At 51.2% G+C, this 24,732-nt stretch overlaps 2 protein-coding genes across 2 annotated transcripts; both read left to right on the forward strand.

Moving 5' to 3' along the window:
- Positions 1 to 670: 670 nt before the first annotated feature.
- On the forward strand, positions 671 to 9,906 carry XAF1 (XIAP associated factor 1). Its single transcript, XM_012929714.2, has 6 exons — positions 671 to 753; positions 2,194 to 2,326; positions 3,590 to 3,809; positions 4,938 to 5,023; positions 7,057 to 7,371; positions 9,754 to 9,906. Exons 1-6 carry the CDS (start codon positions 713 to 715, stop codon positions 9,808 to 9,810), a joined length of 852 nt encoding a protein of 283 aa, XP_012785168.2. The 5' UTR covers positions 671 to 712; the 3' UTR covers positions 9,811 to 9,906.
- Positions 9,907 to 13,232: 3,326 nt separating this feature from the next.
- Positions 13,233 to 16,028, forward strand: FBXO39 (F-box protein 39). The gene is made up of 3 exons (XM_004594878.3): positions 13,233 to 14,360; positions 15,245 to 15,421; positions 15,876 to 16,028. The coding sequence occupies exons 1-3, from the start codon at positions 13,335 to 13,337 to the stop codon at positions 16,002 to 16,004; spliced, it is 1,332 nt and encodes a 443-aa protein (XP_004594935.2). The 5' UTR covers positions 13,233 to 13,334; the 3' UTR covers positions 16,005 to 16,028.
- The last annotated feature ends 8,704 nt before the right edge of the window (positions 16,029 to 24,732 follow it).

A 24,732-nucleotide genomic window follows, 5' to 3' on the forward strand; every position in this document is an offset into this window, starting at 1 on the left:
TGGTATAAGTGCCTGGGAGTGCTGCACTCCTGGTATGCTCCCTCCAACCCCCCATGTGAACCAAAAAGCAAGGAAACATGGCAGCCCAGTGAGGCCCAGGTGACTCACACTGCAGTCATTATTGACATGGCCAGGATTTGAACTCAGATCTCTCAACGCTGTGGCCATTCCAGGAGAGACAAACTGGCAGTGGCAACACTGCCTGAGTCCAAAGCCTTGGTTGTTGATGCCCAGGGGCCAAGAGACTGGTGTGATGCACAGGGCTCTTGTGTGCCTAGGTTTCCGGTTTCTCCAGCTGAAGTTGGGGTGAGGCTAACAGGACCCCCTGGAGGTGCCCTTCACCTTCACACTGTATGTTTTCAAAGTCATTGTTCCCTAGGACTGACCACTCAAGGTGGAGGAGGTCCAGGAGCTGCTTTTTCAGGGTGTAATCCTCAAGTTCAACCAAGCAAACTACCTCTGTCCTTCAGACACTAAAGCAAAAAAGAGCAGGAGGAAGGGGGCAGAGGCAGGAGGTGGTGGTTTAGGAAAAGGGATGGAAACTTGGAAACTTCCTGGTGTCCGGTCTCTGAAGGGAGAACTTAATAGCCCTTCCCCCTCTTCCTCCCTCCCTTCCTCCCTCCGGGGAGTTGTGGGCTGGGCTACCGCTCCAACTTTCAGTTTTGTTTTCTGTAGAAAGGAAACCTAATCAGGAGACTCAAGAGACTGTAGCATGGAGGGCATGGAGGGCGATGTGCAGGTGTGCGGGAACTGGTAAGCAGGCACTTTCTCCTGCCGGGGACCCCGGCTGGCTGGGGACAAAGGGGCAGACGCGGCTCAGGGCTGCTTCTATGCAGGGTAGGGCAGGACCAGTCCTGCCAGAACGCCCAAGAGGGCTGTGGGAGGGGACAAGAAGCCACTGGGGCAGGAAGGCACCGGCTTCCCTATCCCTGAATAAGGCTGGGTGGCATGGCTTTCACTGCATGTCCTCCTCCTGCAGCCCGTAGACCTTCTGGGTCAGCCCAAAGTTCAACAGTGAAGCTGAGGGTCCCTCCGTATCAGATCCTGAGCACTAGCTTAGGGCTCTCCTGGATACAGGCTTGCGGCTTTGAAAACCCTCCTTGAGATCTCCATACTGATCTCTGGAAGGAAGGAAGATAGGGGTCCCTGCAGATTTTCCAGGACCACTTCTACCCTCCTGTAGGGTGGAGTGGGAGGAATGAGAAAGGAGTGACCGCACCTGTAACCCAGGGGCACCTGGTCTAGGAACAGCTCTACTCTCCAAGCACCCTAACTGGGACAGGGACCCGGGGAAGACTTTCCTGGACAGCTTTGCTCTGATCACAGCCTGTTGATCTTCCGGGTATTGAACAGGCTCTGGAAGGATAGCAGAAGGGCCAGGCCAGGAAGAACAGAGAAAAAAGAAGAAAGGAAAGTGAAGTCACCCGCCAGCCTGTATCTGCCTCAGCAGTGCAACTGCTGCCAGCCTGTTGAGGGAGTCACCACTTCCCTCCATGGCGTGCCCTGCATGCCAGGGTAGGGGTTTGGCTGGGCTCTGCTCTGTGATCCCAGGGTCCTTAAGGCTGCAAGCTATTCAGTGGCCTTCCTCCCAGGCTGCCATCAGCAAGGACACAGGAATGAATGTATGAACCTGTTGTTTTTTTGTTTGTTTGTTTGTTTAAACAATTTTACTATCCTGGGAGGCAGCAGGGGATGGCTCATACCTGAATTCTGGTTATCCATGTGGGAGACTGGGATTGGGTTCTGGCTTTCTGGGTGTTGGGGTGAGAGTGGGGGGCAATGAATCAGCAGATGGAATCTCTCATACAAAATTTCTCTCTGTATACCTGCCTTTCCAACAAATATAAACAAATCTTAGAAAAAGATTGCTTTACTGCAATCTAAATGACTGAGAATAAACTGCATATTTTTGTAATATACTTGGATGCCTTGTATAAACCATCCCACAGTCATCACCCTCAAAAGTCACCTTTGTAAGCGCCCCTTCCCCCTGCGAGGACTCTGCACAGCATCCCCATCCTAAAATGCCATGTTGCTCCAGCTCAGACCTGCACCGGCAAAGCTGGGTTGGGGACCTCATCCATATGCCTGTGGTGTGGAGGGTCTCTGACAGCTGATCCAGATATGAAATCAGACGTGCTGGAATTCTGGATCCCACACCCACACCTGTGGCACTTTCCCCTGCTCCTGCAGCAAAAGAAGCGTGGCCTCTGCCCAGTTCATCACCCACGAGGCCTACTGCCAGCGATTCCTGGTTCTCTGCCCACAGTGTGAGGAGCCCGTGCCTCGCACAAGCATGCCGGAGCACCTGCAGGAGCACCAGCAGGTGAGGAGGTGGTGGCATGGGGCCTGGGGGTCGTGACAGGTATCTGGCCCTCCCTTCAGCCATGGCTTGCCATTCAGCCCTTGTCTGTGGCAAGGACAATTTCTTGCTTCCAGTCCTTTCCCTATAGACATGCAGATGTGACCAGGGCAACGCATCCTCTGGTTCAGAAAGGGCCACCTGTTCTTTGGAGACTCATAAGGAGGGAGGTGTGACAGGAGCGCCCCTACTGGCTTCCAGATCCCGCTCTCCACATCCATCCCTTCTGGGCCGCCCCCCCCCCCCCCATCTGTCTTTCTGGAATCCTCAAGCTCACACATCTACTTTTTCTTCTTTTTTTGTTATTATTATCATTTTATGATACAGTTCCACAGGCCCTGGGATTTCCCTTACTCCATCCACCCCCTCACTGAATTCCCCTATATTATTACTATAGTATGGATTTTCATAAAAGTCACATATTCATCATTGCAGGCATGGACACTGGCAGAGAGTCCAGCATCCCATTGTCAAGATATAATTAACAGTTTCATTGGGAGTCCCTCTTTGATCTGGAAGTAGAGATGCATACTGCATTGTATCCTCATATCTGTTTATGATAGTCTCCATTACACAGTTACTATATATTCCCTTAAATGAAAAGCCACAAAATATAATCAACAACAGGAAGAAAAAAAGAAACTAAAAACACCATGAAGTTAAATAATATGCTACTGAATGACGCAGAAGAAATGAAAAAGAAAGTCTTGAGAGGGATCATGGGTACATGTCTCTCAAATACAATAAAAACCTCCTTAAAAGTGAGTGGGCAGTTGGCACAGCAGCAAAGACACTGCTTGAGATGGCTGCAGCCCATATTGGAGTGCCAAGGGATAGAGTCCACGTTGGCTTAGGTCAGTTGTACCATGGGTCACCAGACCATTAGAATTGTTGGAGGCAAGTCCCTCTATGATTTCTCATAGACACCAACCAGGCCACCTTGGGGGAAGGAGAGTGAGAAGAGAAGAGAGGCCAAATCTGAAGATGCCACTCCTTCGTTGCTCAGGTGGGCCTGAAGAGCAGTGAGAACCCGCCTCCCACAGTGCCACACGTACCCCACAGGTGCACCTGCGCTGACACTGTTCAGAAAAGCTTTCCACAGTCCCTGAGCCCAAGGGAGCTCATCTTTCCCTAAGACAGTGGCTTCCTACCACACACACACACTAGCCTTGCCCCCTGCTTCCTCTAATCAGCTTCCCTTTCCTTCCCATGACCTTCTGCCACCAGGCTGAGGAGTGCCCGGAACAGCCCGACAAGTCCCAGGAGCAGCTCGTGGAATGTGAGTTCTGTGAGCTGGCTGTGCAACTCAACAAGCTGCAGACCCATGAGTACCATTGTGGGGCCCGGACCGAGCGCTGCCCGAACTGTGGCCAGTTTGTCATGCTCTCTGTGCTGGCCCAGCACAAAGGCACCTGTTGGAGCACACAGGCTCTCAGTCTCAGGAAAGGTAGGCAGTTTGGCTGGGAGGAAGAGAGACTTCTCTCCTGGGGTGGGAATGGAGGGATAGAGGAGGGGAAGTGCAGGTGTATTGTGGATGTCTGAGTGTATCGGGATATCCCTGTTATAGACCATACTCTAGAATCACCTTCTTATGTGTCCACTCTGGCTTTCAGATGACTAGTCCAAGGTGACTCAGAAGCCAGTGAGTAAGGAAGCCACAGGGAAGCCTAAAATCTGGCAAACTTTTTTATTTTTTGAGCTCCCCTGCCACAGTCCCAGCCTGACATGACACACTGGCATGGAGGGAAGTGGTGACTCCCTCAAACCTGGCCAGAGTATGCACTCAAGACTTGTGTGAGTCTGACCTATGACTAGACCAGATCTAGAGCTTTTGCCACCATCAACAGTGGACAGAAGGGATCCAGCTGGAGCTCCTGGTCTCCCCGGTGCCATCTCAGGCTCACTTGACCTGGTTATCTCATCATGAGGGTAGGTTCACTTGGGGACACAGCCATTTCTGGAGCAGATGTTCAGTTGATATCACTGGTTGTTTGGGTGGCCTGGAGGCAGCCTGAAACTCCTTGGAGGGTCATCTTTCCTGGTAACAATCTACGCAAGGTCAGATGTGCCCATTGAAATATTGGTAAGTGTGAGGTTCATGCACGTAGCCTTCCTTTCAGGATGACTGGATTTCAGCATAACCAGCAGACTGTCACACAGGTACATCAATGCAACACACCTTCAATACAATCAACAAAAATTTGCACTGTCAACACCATGTTTGATGATGGAGCTTGCGAACAGGTAGCATGAGAGAGACTAGTTATGCTGCATTCATGTCTATCATTGCAGCTCACTCATCTGCTTAGAGACAAGTCCTGCTCCAGGAAGATGTCTCCCAGCTAGGGCTGCATGCAGCCCTGCCTGCATGTCACATCCATGGCCATTAGGGAACTGGGTGACTCAGCCACAGTTTGTATAGCTGAGGATGGTGGAGTAGTCCAGGAGAATCAAGGCCAGGCATGCCTAGGGTAGTTCAGGTTTGTGGGTACTGGTCATGCAGGCAGGTATCAGAGAGCTGAGCTAACCATTGTCAAGGGCATTCATTTGTGGTGTTGTGTCTGTGCTTATTCAGGGGGGGAAAATTCAGCTCCTCAGAGAACAACATGCTGTGATGGCTGCAACCAAATGATTCCAGAGAATAATTATTTGCACCATCTGGTGAGTAACAATTAGTCATTTTCTAATGGTACCAATAACTAGTTCATATTCCCAAAAAAATGTGCTAGGAAAGATGCATTCAGTGTCCAATTCTATAAAAGCATGGATATCAGAGTTTCCCATAATGAACTCCATCCAGAAAAAACTTCAGTGAGTTGTCACAGGTTAGTTCAGCTTCTGTAATTAGTCTGTATTTGTGCCCAGTCTTTCAAGGTGCTTCCTTGACCGCTCCTGGTGTCCCTGGTCTCCTCTGGCCTCTCCCACCTTCAAACCCTGGATCTTGTAATACGATACCCAGTTGGAATAAGACAGAGGCCTGTCTCACTGTTTTCTGTTCCCTAGGGAAGTCTTTCCTAATAGACTCTGAGCTCTTTGGCTAAAGTAAATTTTTTCATTTCCCTGATATCAGGGCTGGGTGTAAAAAGGGGGCTCTGGAAGTGCAATAGTGAAGCTGATTGACTTTTTCTGGGAGCCCTCAAGACTCTTCACCTTTCTTCAACCTTCAGTTCATAGGACTATTTCATATCAGAATTAACGGGACCTTAGAAATGATCCAGGTCTTTGCTCTGTTAAGTTAATGCGTTAAGATACATATAAACATTATCATTCATGAGCTTGAGCATATGCATGGAATTGTGCAACTGAGTTCTAGAATATTTTTTATCACCCTCGCCCTGCCCTGCAAAAGAAACATCATGCCCATTAGTAGCTACTTCTACTTCCCCTTTTCTCACTGATCTGCTTTCTGTTTCTGTGGACCCACCAGTTATGGTCATTTTCTAGAAATGGGATTGTGCAACATGTGGTCTTATAAGAATGGCTTTTCCTGCTTGGCATGGCATTTTCAAGGTTCATGCATGTTGTAGCTGGAGCCCTTTGTTTCTTTTATGGCTTTTTAAAATGACCCTACTGTATTTTGTTTAAGCAGCCATCTGATGATAAACACTTGTCTTGGTTCACCTTCCAGCTCCCTCAATGCCTTGATCCCACACCTTGATAATAACAACTGTTCTTTTCTACCCTCTCTTTGGGGCCTTCTATTGATCATACTTGTCCATCTCAACTGTACCTGTAACTGCTTTTTTTTTCCTCCTTACTATAATTTACTCTCTAGAAGTCCCAGACCTTTGCAGGGGAAGGAGGGTCCCACATCTGCAGGAGACAGAACTTCTCTCTTATCAGAGTCCACAGATTTGAGATGGCACCCAGATAACCAAAACTAAGCTCACATGCTTCACTCACATCTTACAACAGAGTGCTGACTGGGTGACGTGGAAGAAACAGAAACATATCTCACAGCTCTGGGGGGCTGAAACTCCAGACAAGGCACTGGCATTCGGTGTGCATTAGGATCTTGCCAATGCATCTTCATATAGCAGAACGGGAAAGGGCAAGCCAGCGAGTGCTGTATGAAGCCCCTGTTATAAAGCCCTTAACCTCCTTCACAGAGAAGCCCTCCCAGCTCAACTGTCCTCTAAAGACTCCACCCCTTGGTAGACCCTGAATTTTTTTTTTTAAGATTTTTTTTTTTTTACTTTCATTTGAAATGCAGGTTTACAGAAAGAAGGAGAGAGAGAGAGAATCTTCCATCCACTGGTTCACTCCCTGCAAATGGCCACAATGGCTGGGTCTCCCACATGGGTGCAAGGGCCTGGGCCATCCTCTGCAGTTTTCCCAGGCCATAAGCAAGGAGCTGGATGGGAAGTAGAGCAACAGGGATTTGAACTGGCATCCATATGGGATGCTGTTGCTGCAGGTGGAAAATTAGCCTGTTACACCACTGCATCAGCCCCAGCCCCTGAATTTTTGAGGAACCCATTCAAAGCACAGCAGCCAGCCTGGCTTTTATTCCTGGAGCATGGGTTTTCTTACCTGCTTGGTAGGCTGGACATGAACTTGAAGGACTTTTGTCCAGCCATCTTTTGCCCAGCATTCTTAGGTGTGTGTTGTGGGATGCTTGGAAGTGGTTTACTCTACTGTATTGTCCAACCATGAAGTCTTTGTTAAACAAGATGCATTACACCCAACTGCAGGATATATGTGGTCCAAGCATTAAGTCAAAAAGCCTTCCTCCATCCCGCCCAAGTCAGACGGTTGATCGTCCATCTTCCAAGGCAAGCAGAGACGTCCGCCCAAAGTCAAAGCAGATGAACGAATTGCCCCCTCCCAAAAAAGGCTCAGCAAAGCAAGCAGCAAGAAGCAAAGCCAGAATCAAGGATCTGCCTTGGAAGTCAGAGCTCCAGGGCGGGGCTGCCTCCACCACAGCGGACGAGATGGCCTATGACATCCTCAGGAGGTGTTCTCAGTGTGGCATCCTCCTCCCCTTGCCAACCCTGACTCACCACCAGGTACCACGCCTCTGTTCTCTCCTCACCACTGCGATCCCTCTGGGCAGCTCTGGGCAGCGTCTGAAAGGCAGCGGCCCAGGGTTCTTTCCTGCCGCTTCATTGCCTGTGTGTCCGAGTACATGTGCGTTCTCCTCTAAGCTCTCTCTGCCTGCTGATTTACATCTGCTCCCAGAGGCGGGCTCGCCTTTGAAGACAGAGCCAGATCTCTTGTCCCCATCCTCCAGCTCCTAGCCCAGGCCCTGGCACATGGCAAGCACTCCAAAGCTGTTGAGTACATGAATGAAGCAGACGGGATCCAGTCTACCTCCCGAGGTAAAGACGGGACAGCAGTGACCACATGGACTGATGGACATCCTAAGTCAGCTGCTGCTAGCTTGTCTCTAGCAGATCAAAGTCAACCACAAGTGGACCAGGGTGCTCTGACGGTTACCTTCCTAATACCCTGAGTTACACATCTTAAATTCTGTTCTAACTGTAGGAAGCGGCACTGGAGGCAATGAGCTGCTGTGTGCTGCTTACCATGCCAAACTCCTTGTGACTGTAACATAACATAACATAATAACATAACATAACATAACATAACATAACATAACATAACATAACATAACATACACAATCTAAACAAGGGCCAGGTGCTTCATTCCCAAGTCACAGACAAGGAAACTAGACAGTGAGGTTGAGCAGCTTTCTCAGGATTGTGTGATTAGAGTTGTAAAAAGTCTGTGATGTGTGTGCACAGGGCTCCAAAGCTTAGGCTGTCAGCTGGAGACTTCACTTAAAAAAATGTGTTTTTTATTTATTTGATCATTTTCAAAACTCAAAAACACTGAATTGTTGCAATGACTTGATACAATACTACATAAAGGAGGACAAAAGTCCCCACCACCAGCTCCAGTCATTTCAACAGCCTCCTGGGCATTCTTACCAGCTTTTTACCTCTGCTCACACAAGCCTGAGCAAGTGTTATGAGCTTGTGATTGCTTTTCTCCCCTCAACATACGACCTGACTATATGCACTACTCGGGCACCTAGCATTTTTGAGTAATATTTGATATGCACTGTTTTTCTAATTTTTTCAGGCATATTTATAAGTATGTGGTAGTCTCTTGAGAGGGAGGGTTCCCTGCTGGCCATCCACAGTGTGGTCTGCTTCCTACCACCCTTTCCTCCACCCTTATATAGCAGGGTTGCTAGATGTAGCAACTAAAAAATACAGGACACAGGCAAATCCAAATTTTAGAGAAAGATATTTTTTTTAGTATAAGTATGTCCCATATAATAGTTCTTTTTCTTTTAAGATTTGTTTATTTGAAGGACAGATTTACAGAGACAGAGAAAGAAAGAGACATTGAGAAAGAGAAACTCTTCCATCTACTGCTCATTCATTAAATGGCCACACAATACCCAGGGCTGGGCCAGGCTAAAGCCAGGAGCTTCTTTGGGTCTCCAATATGAGTGGCAAAGACCCAAGCACTTGGGCCATCTTCCACTGCTTTCCCAGGTGTAGGAGCAGAGAGCTGGATCAGAAGTGGGATAGCCAGGACACAAACCAGTACCCTTATGGGATGCTGGTGTCACAGCTGGTAGCTTACCCCACCTCACCACGAGACGCTGACCCCAGTTCTTTGTTTTTCTGATACTGGAATTTGACTGGGTATCCTTTTATTTATTACACAACTATTCATAGGGCCAGTGTTGTGGCACAGTGGGTTAAACAATGTCTACAATATTGGCATCCTATATAAGCGTGGAATCAAGTCCCAGCTGCTCTACTTCCTATCCAGCTCCCTTCTAATGGCCTGGGAAAGTAGTGCAAGATGGTTGAAGTCCTTGGGCTCCTGGACTCACATGGAGGCCTCGGCTGGAGCTCCAGGCTCCTGGCTTTGACCTGGTCCAGCCTAGCCATTACAGCCTGGGAATACACCAGAAGATGTAAGATCTCTCTGTCTTGCCTTCTCTTTCTAACTCTACATAAATAAATTTTCTTTGAAAGTATCTAGACACAGTTGGAATCCTATGATACACGCTTCTTTGCATCTTCATGTTAAGATTCAGCAATCCCTTTCCCACCACAGTCAAACAAAGCAGCTTTTTCTTTACCAGCCGTGAGAGAGTCTGCGGTGTGAGTGTTCTTTCATCCTCTCTCTGTCTCCTCGGGAAGATGGGCCTTTAGGCTTTCTGTTCATACCTCCCAGACACTCCTGGCTGGGCCAGGGAGCAAACAGGGGACTCCAGGCCTTTTCTGTATTACCCTACTTCAGTCTGGCACCTGCAGCTCAAGGCTCACACTTGAATGGGGGATGGGAGTCAGCAGCAATCAAAGAGATTCCAGAAATCCTCCAGCTTGATGTCTGATGCACCTTTTCTCATCCCTCCCTTTAGGAGAGATGCCTGCAGTTAGCATCCTTGAAAGGAAGGCAAGTGAGAAATCCCAGGTAGACTGGGGAATGAGAAGCTACCCCGGGTCTGGAAGCTTTCCTGCTGCTTTAATGGCCTGCGTTTCATTCTTGAGACTTCAGACGGTTTCAATTTAACGTCTGCCTCTCTTCTGCTGAGCAGAGACCTTGCTGTGAACAAGACCTACGGCCACCCAGGAGGGAACAAAATGGGTGGGGGCAGGGGGCGGAGGACAATTCTCGCGCGTTAAGCACACAGGACGCCTGGGCCTGATCCCTGAATAATAAAAACTCTCCCCCTCCTAGAAAGCTGCAGGTCCCCTTCTTTCATTTCCTCGTTGGAATATCAGCACACGAGATGGCAGGGATGAGGACGGCAGGTGATGGGAGGTCTTGAAGGCTTTAGGTAGCGCACACCCCTGCTGGGGAACCAGAGAGTTACAGGTGTGCTACCCACCCACCTGCAAACCTTGCAAACCGAATGTTGAGGCCACGAGCCTTTCTGCCTGAACTTTGGGAAGCCTCCTAGTGCACCAGCTCCTGTAGGGGTAGAGGCAGGCAAGCAAGGTGGAAAGCTAGGTGTCCCAACTGTCCTACCAAAAGGTGGAGCGGGTTTCTCACACCACTGGCTGACCTGGGGCCCTCTAGTCTGTGCGGGACCCCAGGGTGGAGCACGCCGGGTAGCCTCGCAAGAAGTGGAGAGGCACACAGGGCTAGGGCAGCACTAGGTGGACGGGGAGGGCCACAGCACATGTTCCCTGCACTCAGTGGAACGTGTGGGGAGCGTGCAACGTGTCCCTGCCTCCCAGTTCCCAGCCAGCGCACCTTCCTGGATTGCATTTGTAAGGAGGCTGGATCCTGCCCACAGGATCCTCTGGTTTGGCAACTCCCAAGTTTGGGCACCTGCAAGCGGTGGCCGCACGTCACAAAGGAGGTCCAGTGCTTGGCATTTAGCCTGAGCGAGAGCAGAGCGCAGATCCTCTCTTGGCGCTGGCGGAGTTGGTGGCATCGGAGCAGCCGCCACGGCGGCGGAAGAGGCAGGCCCGCAGCTCAAAGCTGGCCCAGGCGGAGGGGCGACGCAACGCCAGCAGGTAACCAGCCCCGCAGCGAGGGCGCGTGGGGAGTCCAACCCTCCTGCTTTTGGGAGCTTGCGGCTGAAGGAGTTTCCCTGGCCACTGCTTCCTTTCCTCTGTGTTTAACGCCTAGGCGATAGGGCAAAACTGGCCTAGGTTCGAATCCCACCTCTCCCCAGGAAACCCTTAACCTTCCACACCTCGGTTTTCACATTTGTCAGAGGAGTAGAATCCTGCCTTTCTGAGGAGGATCGTGCAGAAGGCACTTGGCACCAGCTCCCTAATGGCCACCTACACTATGCAGTGAGATTTTTTTATCATGTGCCAAGCCCAGTTCTGGTGTTTCCCACGTTGACACGTCAGCTCCTTTAATCCTCCAATACCAGGAAAAAGACAGCCTAAGCCCTACCTACAGATGGAAGCACTGAGACACAAAGGGAGGTCATTAACTTCTACGAAAAGATGGAGCTAGGATCCAGCAACCAGACCACACTGCCTCTGCCTTGTGAGTGGCTGGCCAGGTGCTGCTGCCAGCCTTCAGTGTGCCTTGGGGGCTCCTTGCAGCAGCCCTTGCAGCCCACCAAGAAGAGCCACACTGTTCTAACCCCATCTCTTCCTCTTCAGCATTGCATGATCCGACTCGTTGGCCCTAACAAAGGATTCTGTTTAGCTGTACCACCGGGTTTAGCTTTTCTAGAAGTCCCGATGCCTACCAAGGGCATTGGAGGCCCCCCAGTGCCGGGTGAATTCCCCAGTGACTGCAGCGACATCCTGCGTTCTCCCTGTGTGAGACATGTGAGCGCCTACTTGGAACAAGAATGAGGGTGCAGCCAGCCTCAGGAGCGTGTAGGCGGCTCCTTTGGGAGAGAAAAGCAAGACGCAGACTAAACTGTGGGTTGCACACACTGGTGAGAGAGAAGGAGCCAAGCTGAATGTGGAGACAGTAACATATGCAAAACGTCCACATTGGAGATGGGAGGGCCCGCTGGAGGCAGGGCTTGAACTGCTACTGGGACAATGAGGACGAGTGATGGTGGAGGGTGGTCAAGGGGACAAGGTCCCCACAGGAGCCTGCTGAGGGTGCTCGTTGCTACCACGGCATTGGTGGGAGGGGGAGGCAGCCCGGGGGCCATCACAAGAGAGGCAGGATTGAAGAAAGGCAGAGAAAAATCCCCACAGGTCCTGTTGAATTGATAGACACAGTGGGAGGATAGATGTGACAGACACACATGTGTGGTGAGCTTGTGTGCAAACAAAACCATCACCCATGATGGGGTTGGAACAGCAATGAGTCAGGGAGGTCCCATCCTCGCCTGGGCCCTGTTTTAAACCTACTGGGTGACCACAGCAGGTATCTGCCCCTCTCTGGGCTTCAGGGAGTCAGCTGTAAAGAAATCATCCCCCCGGGGTTCTGCCAGCCCTGCCATGGTAGCAGCCATAATCAGTCGTGCTGGGCTCTTTGGGTCAAGTAGCCAACAGAAGCTTCGGAAAGTGGTAGGGCTTGGCCTTGTACAATGGGAGCCGCAGGTGAGATTGCCACAGGAGGGCAGTGTGGAAGCAGGGGATCCTTGGCCATCAGCAAAACCCACTGGGTGCCCCATGGATCCGGCTACTGTCACCTGCAATCCACAAGCTGAGTCAGAAACCTTTGCTGCCTCCCCAGTTCCACCTGCCCTGATTTACCAAGACTGACATCATCACAGACCTGGGATGCTTGGACCTTCCTAGCCCTTCATGACATCAGCCAAGGCTCCTCCCCGCTTCCCCTGCTGCTGTTCCCCTTGGACATCAAGTCAGGCTTTGGCTAAGACATACAGTGGCCCTGATCCCAGGAAGGGGCGAACTGAGGGAACCCTCGAGGGAACCCCTGGTCTGTAAGACATGGCCTTCCTGACATCACCCTGGATCCAGCACCTCCACTCCTGGTCCACTTACAGGTTAAACTCCAGACACCAAACCATTCTTGGTTCCCCGGTTGTGACCATGTCCCACACATTCACAGTTCTGTGGCCCGGCAAGTGTGGTATACTGGAGTGCCCCAGCCAACATAGTGTGCCTTACAACTCCCACTCATCCCTTCAAACCAAGTTCAGATGCCCCTTCTCTAGGTAGCCCTTTCTGCCTCCTCCTTACCCGGATAGACAGGGATCCCTGTCAACCATGTATGTGTGTGTGTGTGTTCCCTTTATCATGCACATGCCTGGCCCTTCGCTTGCTCCCTTGTCCTGTAATGAATGCTGGTCCATGGCCCTGGATAGGCCACAAGGCACAGCCCCACGGGTGTGACTGGAAGGGTGATAATCTCACAGCCACATGCACTTGGCCATTGCAATGCTCCACAAAAAGAATTTGGGTGGATTGCATTTTCGGTTGAGAGGCAACGGCTCTTCCTTCCCTCTCCCCCATAGGAAACAAGTGATTGCTTTTATTCCCTCATTTGTGGACGCCCTGCCCATTCCACGGCTTGCACCAGACAGTCCAGCCTGGGGTTCTGATGGATGCAGAGAATGAACAGGTGCAGCTCCAAGACCAGTGCTGCTGGGCCGCTCTGCCTGATGTGTGTCTGCGCCGTATCTTCTGGTGGCTGGGTGACAGGGACAGGTCCAGGGCGGCCCTTGTTTGCAGAAAGTGGAACCAGATCATGTATTCGGCTGACCTCTGGCGCTCCAGGACCATCACCTTCAGTGGGAGGCCCTCCCGGGTGCATGCCTCTGAGTTTGAATCTGCCCTTTGGTACGTGAAGAAATTCGGTCGCTACCTAGAACACCTAGAGATCAAATTCTTGAACCCTTACAACGCAGTCTTAACTAAGAAGTTCCAGGTCACCATGCGGGGCCTCCTGTCGTGTCTGGGCAAGAACAACAGCCGGCTGAAGTCGCTGTCCATTCAGCACCTTGAGCTGGACCGCCTGGTCTGGAGGACCAGCATCCGGGCCTCGTTCATCAAGAGCCTGAGCTTCTTCTTAAAGAAGATGGGAAGACATCTGGATTACTTGAACCTGAAAAGTGCCAGGCTAACCGTGGAGCAAGGTTGCCACATACTCAACTCCTTGAGCTACCTAAGGAACAAGAACGCAGCCTCCGAGCTCAACATCGAAGACTTCTTCAGCCACCACCTGGCCGTCTACAGCAGCCCCCAGTTCCACAAGACCATGGCCATGTTCCACAACCTGGAGTCCCTGACGCTCAACTACAACTGCATCTCCGATGAGCTGCTTGAGTCACTGTGTGAGAACAATGCCGGCACCCTGTGGACCCTCAACATCAAGTGCCACATTCATGATCCCCACGGGCAGGTTATCTGGGGCATGTCCTGGGGCAGATTGGCTGGCCAGGCCCCCAATCTGAAGGTGAACTTCTTCTTTGAGCGGGTCATGAAGTATGAGCGCTTGGCCCGGATCCTCTTGCAGGAGATCCCCGTGAGGAGCATCAGCCTGAGAAGTTGTTACTTCAGCGACCCCGACTGGTCCATGCGGCCCACTCTGACAGAGCTGCTGCCCACCTTCCGGCACACCCTACAGGTGGGCAGAGAGGGAGGGATGCGGGCACCCGCCAGCCCACACACACTCACTCAACCCTGACTGGAAGTGCTAGGAAATAACACTACACTAAAAGAGCCTCCACCCTGTAAGACCACAGCAAACAGCAAACACTGCTGCCTAGAGGGGTATTGGGGATTTTCCAGGTGGCTGTCAGCCAAGGTGCAGGCATATAGGCCTGGTGCAGAGGGTAGCCTCTTCCTGCCCTACCACAGGGTCATGGCAGTGCCCAGGAGACCCTGTGACTCCTGTCATTGGCCCTAAGCCAGGGACCCATCTGATTACAGCAGAGCCTGGAAATGGGGAGACAGAATGGAGATGAACAAACTGAACAAAATTTGTCAAGCTGCACTGGAGTTACTGAAGAGCTGAGAGATTCCAGATTGTTCCCTAATCTGGCAGCTTTGTTGTGTATAAAATCAGAACATTTGACCCTTGGAAGCACTCGGAAGTGTTGGTAGCAGTTGCTATGAAAACGGATAAATACTACAACTGACATAGATGGCTGTAGGGCACTAAAAGCTTGGGGAGTATTCATATGGCCCCCTGCCCCATGGAGGCAGGCAAGGCAGACATACAGTGACCAGCGACCCCAACAGGAGAACTTGGGGTCTATAGCTACCCTTGGTAGCCAAGCCAGTTCATTGCAGGGCCACGGTATGCACCTGCTTCCAGATTCCCAGTTTCACAAACTGGAGGAAACCACCAGTAAACTTGATTCAAGGGGACAAGGGGAAGATGTCAGTTCTACCTCCAAGAACCCCAAGCTCACTATCACAAAGCCAGGTCCCGGGAATGCCATGGACCGGCCCAGCCACTCCTGGCACCACTGCCCACCCACTCCTTCCTCTCCTGTGTTTTTACAGAAACTAACCTTCGAGTTCAACAACAACCACGAGTCCCTGGACGAGGAGCTGCACCTCCTCATCCTATCCTGCCGGAAGCTGTTTTACTTCAAAATCTGGGCTTTCCTTGATGTCAGGTTTGTGGAGCGGATTCTAAAGAGCCAGGAGGAAGGGCAATGTGCCCTACGCACACTCAAGGTGAGGGCCTCACCAACAGCTGGGCTGTCCAGGGAGGAAGGCATGGGGAGGGGCTGGGGAAACCTGCCCGTTGGCCATGCCCAGTTTTGCAGGAGGGAATTGACAGCTGGCTTTCTTGACAGGGTCATTCTCCATAGCCATGGTTCTGTCTCCCTGGGTTCAGAAATGTGACTGCGCCAGATCGTTACAGACTAACAGTAGAGCAAGCACGGCACAGCGCTTGCATTGTAGGTCATCTACAGATGAGTTCAAGTGCAGGCTGATGTGCATAGATCAAACGCCTATTCCATGCCATTTGTCTTAAGAGACTTGTGTCACCTGCAAGTGTGGGACTCTGTGAAGGTTCTGGAACAATCCCTCCTGCAAATGCTACCAACAAGGCTCCACGTGGAGATCAGTGGGGTCCTAACTAACACAGCACCCATGTGTGTGACATGTGTGCTCTGTGCCGCAGGTGAGAATTTATACGAACAGATACGAGACGAACGAAGAGGACAGGACTCTGCGGGAAATTTACAGGAAGTACAGAAACCTGATTGATTCAGAGCTGAACTATTTTGTCATCGCTTACCCCATGATGTAATCAGCACTCTCCAGAGGAACAAAACTAGGAACACTTTGGCCTTGAAATCATTTCTCATCCCACTGTACCCAAGGAACCTTGTCCCGTCTCAGCCCCCTTTGCCAACATGAGCTGCCCACCAAGGCCGGCGCTGCTAATGCTGCTGAGACCCCAGGAGGTCTGAAGGTGCTGTGTTTACCTTTCTCTGGTTGTCACGTGGTTGTGCCGCAATGCAGAAAACACCAGGCCACTTACGGTGGTTCCTCATGCGGGGCCCTGCCCCCTGCTCACCCATGTTCCCATCAACTTGCATCAGGGAGCAGCTAGGCCAGCTGGCTGCTGAGCCACGTGATTGCCTTAGAACTGCTGGATAGCCGGCTGAGCTTGGTGTTAGGGTATTTGAATGTTGACGTGGCCGGGTGACTGGGTGGCACATGCCTGGGAGCCCGCCAGCCCCACCCTGGCAAAGGACACCCTGGCGTGTCCCCAGTGTCAACAGGAACCTGTTTAGAGCCAGAACTCCTACAGAGTGAGCTAGACTCCTGGCCCATTGGCCTCAAGGCTGTCCTGCCTCAGCTTTGCCCATGCGTGGCTCCTCGCTTCCTAACAGGGGCTGAACTGGGCCCAGCCTGATGTGAGCACTCAGCGCCAGGAAGTGGCCACTGCACATATTGACTGTTAGACAAATGTTCCCAATCTCATGTTAAGTGGCACAAAAACACAGCACCCCAAACTGTCTATTTTCTGCAAGCTCACTCATATAAAACAGAAACAAACAAACAAAAGAGATACACACTAAATATGTTACTGGCCATCACTGGGTGGTGGGATTATAAGTGGTTCTTAATGTCCTGTTTCTGCTTTTTCATATTTCTCCATTTTTCTACACTGACCTTATTTTAGTTTTGCAATTAAGGAAAAACGCATTGTTTTAGGGGAGAAGGAATTATTGTCAATTCCTGGGCCCTTGCTGTTGGCTTTGTTGCTGGTGGTCCTTTGAGGTTTTTTGTTTTTTTTTTTTTCCATGCTAAAAGCAAATTTTTCAAGACAAGGGGAGATAGATCTTCTTTCTGATTCACTCCCCAAATGGCCACAATAACTAGAGCTGAACCAATCCGAAGCCAGGAGCCAGGACCTTGGAGCCTCTTTCAGGTCTCCCACGAAGGTACAGGGTCCCAAGGCCTTGGGCCATACTCAGCTGTTTTCCCAGGCCACAAGCAGGGAGCTGGATGGGAAGCAGAACAGCCAGAACACAAATTAGTGCCCACGTGGGATGCTGGTGCAATATGGGGCAGAGGATGAGCTTGCTGCACCACCATGTGAAGTTTTTGAAAATACAGTTGCATCCAGTTCTCTTTCTCAAAGGCCGCAGGGTACCTTCCAGTGAACTTTTGCTCACGCTGTCTTCTGTGTGCTGGAGCCATCATGTTTTTAGCCTTTTCATGTTTGTCGGGTGCTTTTCAATATCCAACGCCTTTCCCATCCACTGACTTACCCACCTCTCCCTCTGCTGCTGCTGCTCAGACACGGTGTGTGTGCCACCCTGGATCAGAGAAGACCAGTCCAGCCAAGGCCACGGCCCTTCCAGCACAGGGAGCTCCCAGGTCTGATGGGAGAAGGCAGCTTTCAGGACCCTAATGCACTGCAAACCGCAGGGTCCTGGTGAGCAGGGTGATGCTGTGTGCACCAGAAGGGAGGAGACGAGCCTGATGTCACAGCACATCTCCACGCCCATTGCTCCATGGATTGCTGTGCTGATTTTTGTCATGGGGACCAGTTCTTCTCATCTCAGAAATACAGCCTAAACGCAGAGAACATTCATGGAAAACAGGTGGGCATAAGTAACATGTTCATGAGCATATTTTCCTTGAAAGAATGGATTCATTCTACAGTTTTGTTTTGTTTTCTGGCAGAGAGTGGTGGTTACTTTGTTTTGAAAGGCAAAGAGACAGAGAGACCCATCCACTGATTCACTCACTCCCCAAAAGCCTTAAGTAGTTAGGTCTCAGGCTTGGTCAGGGAGCTGGGAACTCCATCCAGGTCTCCCACATGGGTGATATCGGGGACCTAACATTGAAACATCACTTGTAACCTCCCAGGCTCCCCATTAGAAAAGAGCTAGAGCCTGGAGCAGAGTCAGGATTCAACCTCAGCACGCTATAAGGGATGCGGGTATCCTATCCACAAGGCAATGCTGCTCCCTCGTCTCTCTATATATTTTTAAGGTCTTTTAAATTTTTTTTTTTTTATTTGAGAGGCAGATTTACAGGGAGAGAATGAGACAGAGATCTTCCACCTGCTGGTTCACTTCCCCAAACGGCCACAATGGCCAGAACTGAACTGATCCAGAACCAGGAGCCTCCTCCAGGTTCCCCACATGAGTGCAGGGTCCCAAGGACAGGCACCATCCTCCACAAACAGGGAGATGAATCAGAAGTGGATCCACCAGAACCAGAACTGTTGCCATATGGGACGCCAGTACTTCAGGCACTTGAACGCTCATTGGCTGCTTTCCCAGGCACATTAGCAGGGAGCTGGATCCAAGGATACAAAATGGAGCAGCTGGGATGGAGCAGCACTCCTATGGGAAGTTGACATCATAAGCAGTGGCTTAACACACTGTGCCACAATGCCAGCCCCAAACATACCTTTTTTTTTTTTAAAGAAATATTCAACTTGTTACAAAGTCAGATATACAGAGAGGAGGAGAGACAGAGAGGAAGATCTTCCATCCGATGATTCACTCCCCAAGTGAGCCACAACGGCCGGTGCGCGCCGATCCAAAGCCGGGAACCTGGAACCTCTTCCGGGTCTCCCACACGGGTGCAGGGTCCCAAGGCTTTGGGCCGTCCTCGACTGCTTTCCCAGGCCACAAGCAGGGAGCTGGATGGGAAGTGGAGCCACCGGGATTAGAACCGGCGCCCATATGGATCCCCGTGCGTTCAAGGCGAGGACTTTAGCCGCTAGGCCACGCCGCCGGGCCCCAAACATACCTTTTTAAAGCTGCTATTAAGAATATAACATTTAGGACTCTGCTACAGCTATACAATTATTTCAGCAGATTGTACTGAGCACTTTTTGACCACATTCAAGGTATTTTCAACCAGAAGAAAACCTGTCCCCTGGTCAGTATGTCTTAGCATTCCCTTAATGTCCTTTTTCCCCAACGTGAGAAAAACAAGGCCCCAAGAGGGGAAGGGACTCACCTGCCAATCTCCAACAAGGTACAGGTGGAGCCGAGACCCAAAGCACAACGTGTTTTGCTTTTGCATGCTTTGTCAGCCAAAGCCATTCACTGGGGTTTCACCCAAGTCTCTCCCCCGCAGCAGAATCCTTCTAGATCCCAGGATGATCTTGTCCATCTATGGAATCCACAGCTTCCCAGTGATTAATGAATAAAGCCACCTTAGAGAAGTACAGATTCCTGAAGGGATGACGATTCCTGGAAGCCTGGGGAATGGGGGTGGGGAGAACGGGCAAGTTCTGGTAATTTAACAACTTCAAGAGTAGGGCAGATCTTCCTGTTTGGATCACCCGAGACCATGTAGTGAAAGGACAGCATGGCTCTTTCAGAGGAACACGTACAGATGATACCACTAAAACGCTTAAAAACTGTGGTGTAGTGGGTTAAGCCTCCACCTGCAGTGGCAATGCCACCATCACATCTGAGCACCTGTCGGAGTCCCAGCTGCTCTGTTTCCCATCCAGCTCCCTGCTAATGCACTTGGGAAAGCAGCGGAGGATAACCAAGTGCTGGGGTCCCTGCCACCCCGGTGAGAGACCTGAATGGAGTTCCAGGCTCCTGGCTTCAGACTGGTTCAGCTATGGCCATTGCAGCCATTTGCAGTGTGAAGCAGTGGATGGAAGACACACACTCTCTCTCACTCTCTCTCTCTCTCTCTCTTTGCCCTCTGTCCACCTTACAACTCTACCTTTCAAATAAACACATCTTTAAAAATGAAATAAAATGAAATCCATGCGTAGTAACGCTAAGGGTTGGGCTGGGCAGAGTCGCAGAGATCTGCCCTTCCACTTCTGCGAGCATCTTTAAGAACTGAGCAGTCCTCTCGGGGTCAAGGTTCGAGTGAAGGTTGTCAAGGTTCGACCCTCTCAACGGAGCCAGTCGCTGACAGTGCCTCTCCCGCCGCTCGGGTCTCGCCAAGCTCCTCGCTAGGGCTCCCTGGCCCCATCCCAGCCTAGACAGCCCGCTGGGAAAGCAGTCCTGGCAGGTGGGAGCCAGAAACGCCCTCTCATTGGCCACTCTTGCCCTCCGAGCCAGCAGGTTGCCAAGGAAACAGAACAACCAACTCCATGGGCCGAGTGCCAAAGGGCCCGAGTCTGGCCTCGCCTCCAGCCTCTGATTGGCCAAAGCGCCTACGCCCCTCACACCGGGGAAGATCGCTGGTGAATGGGCTGAGTGGACCCTCGCCTGCGGTCCAGAAGCCCTCGTGCATTCCACTTGGGTCTGCCTGGCCTTGCTCGGTCTGAGCCTGGTTCACCTCGCCCAGTTCCGTTTGTTCCCCTTCTCCAGCCTCATTGACCCTGGCTTTTGCTTCATCCGGTTTCCACTGGGGGCACTTATTCACCATCTGGGTGGCCTTGAACTTGACATGTTCTGCTACCTCTGAACTGAAGAAGAGGTGGGAGAGCTCTGCCTTACGCCCCACTGGTGTCAGCACCCAGGGGAAGCCAGGTAACTATTTGTTGTGTGAATGAATACACGAGCTATCTCCCTCCTCTCCTCCTGCCCCCTGCCACACACACACCACAGCCACAAGTCCAGTGCTGCAGGTGTGGGATGCAAGCCTTTGCTGACTGGCTGGAGACAAAGCACTCCTCTGTGCAGGGGTGTGGCTGGAGGCACTGAGCTCTACCCTGGCTTCCTCCAGGGAAGGTTTGCTATAAACCAGCTCTAGTTGGATGAACAAGCAAATCCCTCCTACTTCAAGGGCAGCTGTCAAAGTCATCTTCATTTTTACATTAAAAAAAAAAAGTCTTGCTAAGATTCATGGAGGAATGCCCAGGTGAAAAATACTTTGAGGCCAAAGGCAGGAGATAAGAGCCGCTTGACAGCTGCATCCCATAACAGAGGGCCTGGGTTCGAGTCTAGTCTCACCCCGTTCCAAAGTCCAGTGCCCAGCTGCTGCCCGCCCTGTGTGGCAACAGGTGATGGCTTGGGTCCTGCCACCCATGGAGGAGACCAAGGCTGAGTCACGGCCCCAGCTGTTGCACAAAACTGGGAAATAGCATACGGAAGATCTCTGTCCCCGTTCTCTCTGTCTTTCGATTAAAAAGAAAGCAAAAATTTTGAAAAGTAAGTAACCTTAAAAAAAAAATTACAAAGCCCGGCGCGGTGGCCTAGCGGCTAAAGTCCTCGCCTTGAACGCGCCAGAATCCCATAAGGGTGCCGGTTCTAATCCCGGCAGCTCTACTCCCCATCCAGCTTCCTACCTGTGGCCTGGAAAAGCAGTCAAGAATAGCCCAATGCCTTGGGACCCTGCACCCACATGGGAGACCTGGAAGAAACTCCTGGCTCCTGGCTTCAGATCGGCTCAGCTCCGGCCATTGCAGTCACTTGGGGAGTGAATTATTGGATGGAGGATCTTCCTCTCTGTCTCTCCTCCTCTTTGTATATCTGATTTTCAAATAAGTAAATAAATCTCTTTTAAAAAAAATAAAGTCTGAGGGAGAAAGAGGAGAGAAAGAAGCAACTCCCTGGGCCAGCTGACCAGCCTGCAGGTGCACACCTGGGCTCTGACACGGGGCGAGGTCTGGAAGTGTCTCTGCCCCAGAGGCCACAGGCCCAGCTTCCCTTCCTGTTGGTGGGAAGTCTGGAGTTCCCGGTCTGTCGGTTCTGCTTCAGGGACCCTAGGGATTGGCACTGATGTTTGTGCTCCTCTTGGCGTGGTTTCACGCTTCCCAGTAGCTGCTGTGGCTGCAAGTACCTCAGCCAAGGACAAGGGACAGAAAGGGACAGGACTAGGTATGCAAGTATTTTCCAGAAATTTTCTGGTGCCTTATGGGTTCTCCTCATGTCCAGAATTGAGGCTCACAGTCACCCCCTATCTGTCAACGGCGTGAATTGAGCTCATTCACAGAGCTCTCTAGGGAACTGGGTGTGGGGGAGACTGGGCAAGCCTGTCAGACTGTCTCCTCCATTCCCTCCAGGGCATGGGAGTCTGCAGGTTCTCCAGGGACCTCACCCCTTTGGGGCTAACAGGAAGAAGCCCCAAAACCACACTCAGGGCTAACACACGCCCACAGATGCAGGGTGATCAGGAAACTCATAAACCAAATCAGCTCCCGGTACAGACTTCATAATCACCCAACTACTTCCTTTGCACACTTGGGCAGCTGGCTCACTGGCTGGGATGCCTCAGCGTGAATCACAGTGAGCCACCTGCCCCTTTGCGACGTTAGAGGCAGAGAACACAGAAGTCATCCCAGGAAAGGACAAAGAGATTAGTCTCAGGTTGATTTGGAGAGTGTAAAGTCAGTCCCTAAATCTGACACTGCGTTACTGCCAACAAGTGAGTGGCTGTGCCTCAGTTTCCCCACATGACATGTCTCCTTACTCCTACACAGTGCGTGTACTGGTTTTAGGAGCACACGTGCTGCAGCCAGCCAGTTTGACATGGCAGTTGGGATGGCCACCATAATTGCTACCTCGGGATGGCCCAAGGATGTGGCAGGACTGGCAAAGCCACAGCAGGAGAGCTGGGCCTGGGGAAATGAGGAGCTGCTTTTCAGGGGAGAGTCCACAGAGAACGACCCCTCTTCCCCAGCTGCTCTGATGCCATGGGACCCATCACGTGTAGGGGAAGCAGCTCAAGGGTGCTCATGCACAAACAAAGGCTAGTGCCAAGTCTAAGTTTCTAAGGCTGTTCTCCAATGGTAACGTACATTCAGGGGACAAGCCAAGAAAGATTTGATCCAGTCATGACCATAGTGCTGGTCTGAGCGGCCACGCCCACTGACCTGCTGAACACGGACTTGCAGGATAGACTTGTCATGCTCATGGGACTGAGGTCCTTGCTGAGCTTGGGACTAAGGCGATTGGTAAGACTGCCTCTGCTTCCCTCGTGTCTTCATGGATACCGGAATGAACAACGCTTTGGTGGCCAGCTCCCTACAGTGTGCAGCTGGCTTTTCTTTCTCTGTATATAAAGGAGTTAGTTATTTCTCAGTCCCTGCAGGTGGCTGGGAGCTACCCAGACCAGGCCAAGTTACGGTACCCACTGGCACATGTGGGGGTCAGGTCTGGGAGCAGGCCAGGCTAAGCCAGTTCATAACACCCACTGGCAAATCTGAGAACCAGGATAGGATGTAGAATAGGCCGGGTCATGCTGCAGAACCAGCCAGTTCACATCAGGGCTGGGACAAGGGCTGGCTGGACTGGGCCATGCTCCAGTACCCACCAGCATGAGTTGGAACCAGTGGTAGACCAGGCCAGGCCAGGCCACAGCACCTGCTGGCAGATGCCGAGGCGAGGGCCATGCCAGACTGGGTCATAGCACCCACCAACATACATGAGACCTGGGGGGTGGGGATGCAAGCTCTGTAGGTGGGCTACAGGGGGCTCCTCTGCTAAGCTACTGCTCCCACTGATGAGCATGAGAGCTGGGACCGGGTATAGATGAGGCCAGGCAGGCTGGTTGGGCTTTGCCCCAACATACAGTGACAAATGCTGGGGCGGGGCACAAATCTTGTCAGGCTAGATCACAGATGCACCTGGAGAGTACAAGATCCTGGACTGGGAGTGGACTCAGTAGGAAAAGGATGGGCACCTTTCTGATGGGCTGCAGTTCCCACTGGTGAGCATAAGAACCAGGGCTGGGCCTGAGAATTAAATCTTTTTTTTTTAAAGATTTATTTTATTTTTATTACATAGTCAGATATACTGAGAGGAGGAGAGACAGAGAGGAAGTGGAGCTGCCGGGATTAGAACCAGCAGCCATATGGGATCAAGGCGAGGACCTTAGCCACTAGGCCACGCTGCCGAGCCCTGTGAATTAAATCTTAAAGAAGTTAACATCCCCCGCCTGTTTTAAAATCTTTGAGAGAACATCTTCAATCAGATCTGGTCACAGTTTTGAGAACAAAGATTTCATGCGGGCTTTTACAAAGACCAAGTGGTCTGACCTCGGAAAAGTCATTAAAGTTGTAAGTTTTTTTGGGTCTTACTAACTTGGAATGGTGTTCCAAATCTGAGGTACTGTCTAGTAAATCAAAATTTCCTGCTGTATTTTAATCAAATAACCAACTGTGTCCTCTATTCACCTGTAACTCTACTGTCGTTAGGATGCAAATGTGATCTTTTTACGTTGGTTTTTTTTTTCAAGATTTCTTTCTTTTTCTTGGAAAAGCAGATCAGATTTATGAAAAGAAGAGACACAGAGAAAGATCTTCCATCCACTGGTTCACTCGCAAAATGGCTTCACGGCCAGAGCTGAGCCAAGCTGAAGCCAGGAGACAGGAGCTTCCTTCAGGTCTCCCACACAGGTGCAGGGTCCCAAGGCTTTGGGACATCCTTGACTGCCCTCCTAGGCTACAAGCAGGGAGCTGGATGGGAACCGGAGCTCCATCTTACTGGTTTCAATGTGCACTTTAACAGTAGACTTGCAGTGAACACAGCCAAGGCCTCCTCTTTCTACCTTATGCCTACATGTGACTCAGAGGGTTTCTGACCCTGCCTCCTGGTTGTTGATCTTTTCCCTGCAAAATGGGACCAGATATGACCAAATCACCA

This window comes from Ochotona princeps, chromosome 17, assembly GCF_030435755.1.
Source record: "Ochotona princeps isolate mOchPri1 chromosome 17, mOchPri1.hap1, whole genome shotgun sequence".
Classification (NCBI taxonomy): domain Eukaryota; kingdom Metazoa; phylum Chordata; class Mammalia; order Lagomorpha; family Ochotonidae; genus Ochotona; species Ochotona princeps.

Excerpts from the sequence above, each read along its gene's own strand:
- XAF1 (XM_012929714.2), top strand. The coding sequence starts at position 713 with ATGGAGGGCATGGAGGGCGATGTGCAGGTGTGCGGGAACTG. Across the intron at positions 2,327-3,589 it reads ACCTGCAGGAGCACCAGCAG|GCTGAGGAGTGCCCGGAACA; the intron begins GTGAGGAGGTGG and ends TTCTGCCACCAG. Across the intron at positions 5,024-7,056 it reads ATAATTATTTGCACCATCTG|GATATATGTGGTCCAAGCAT; the intron begins GTGAGTAACAAT and ends ACCCAACTGCAG.
- FBXO39 (XM_004594878.3), top strand. The coding sequence starts at position 13,335 with ATGGATGCAGAGAATGAACAGGTGCAGCTCCAAGACCAGTGCTGCTGG. Across the intron at positions 14,361-15,244 it reads CCTTCCGGCACACCCTACAG|AAACTAACCTTCGAGTTCAA; the intron begins GTGGGCAGAGAG and ends GTGTTTTTACAG. Across the intron at positions 15,422-15,875 it reads GTGCCCTACGCACACTCAAG|GTGAGAATTTATACGAACAG; the intron begins GTGAGGGCCTCA and ends TCTGTGCCGCAG.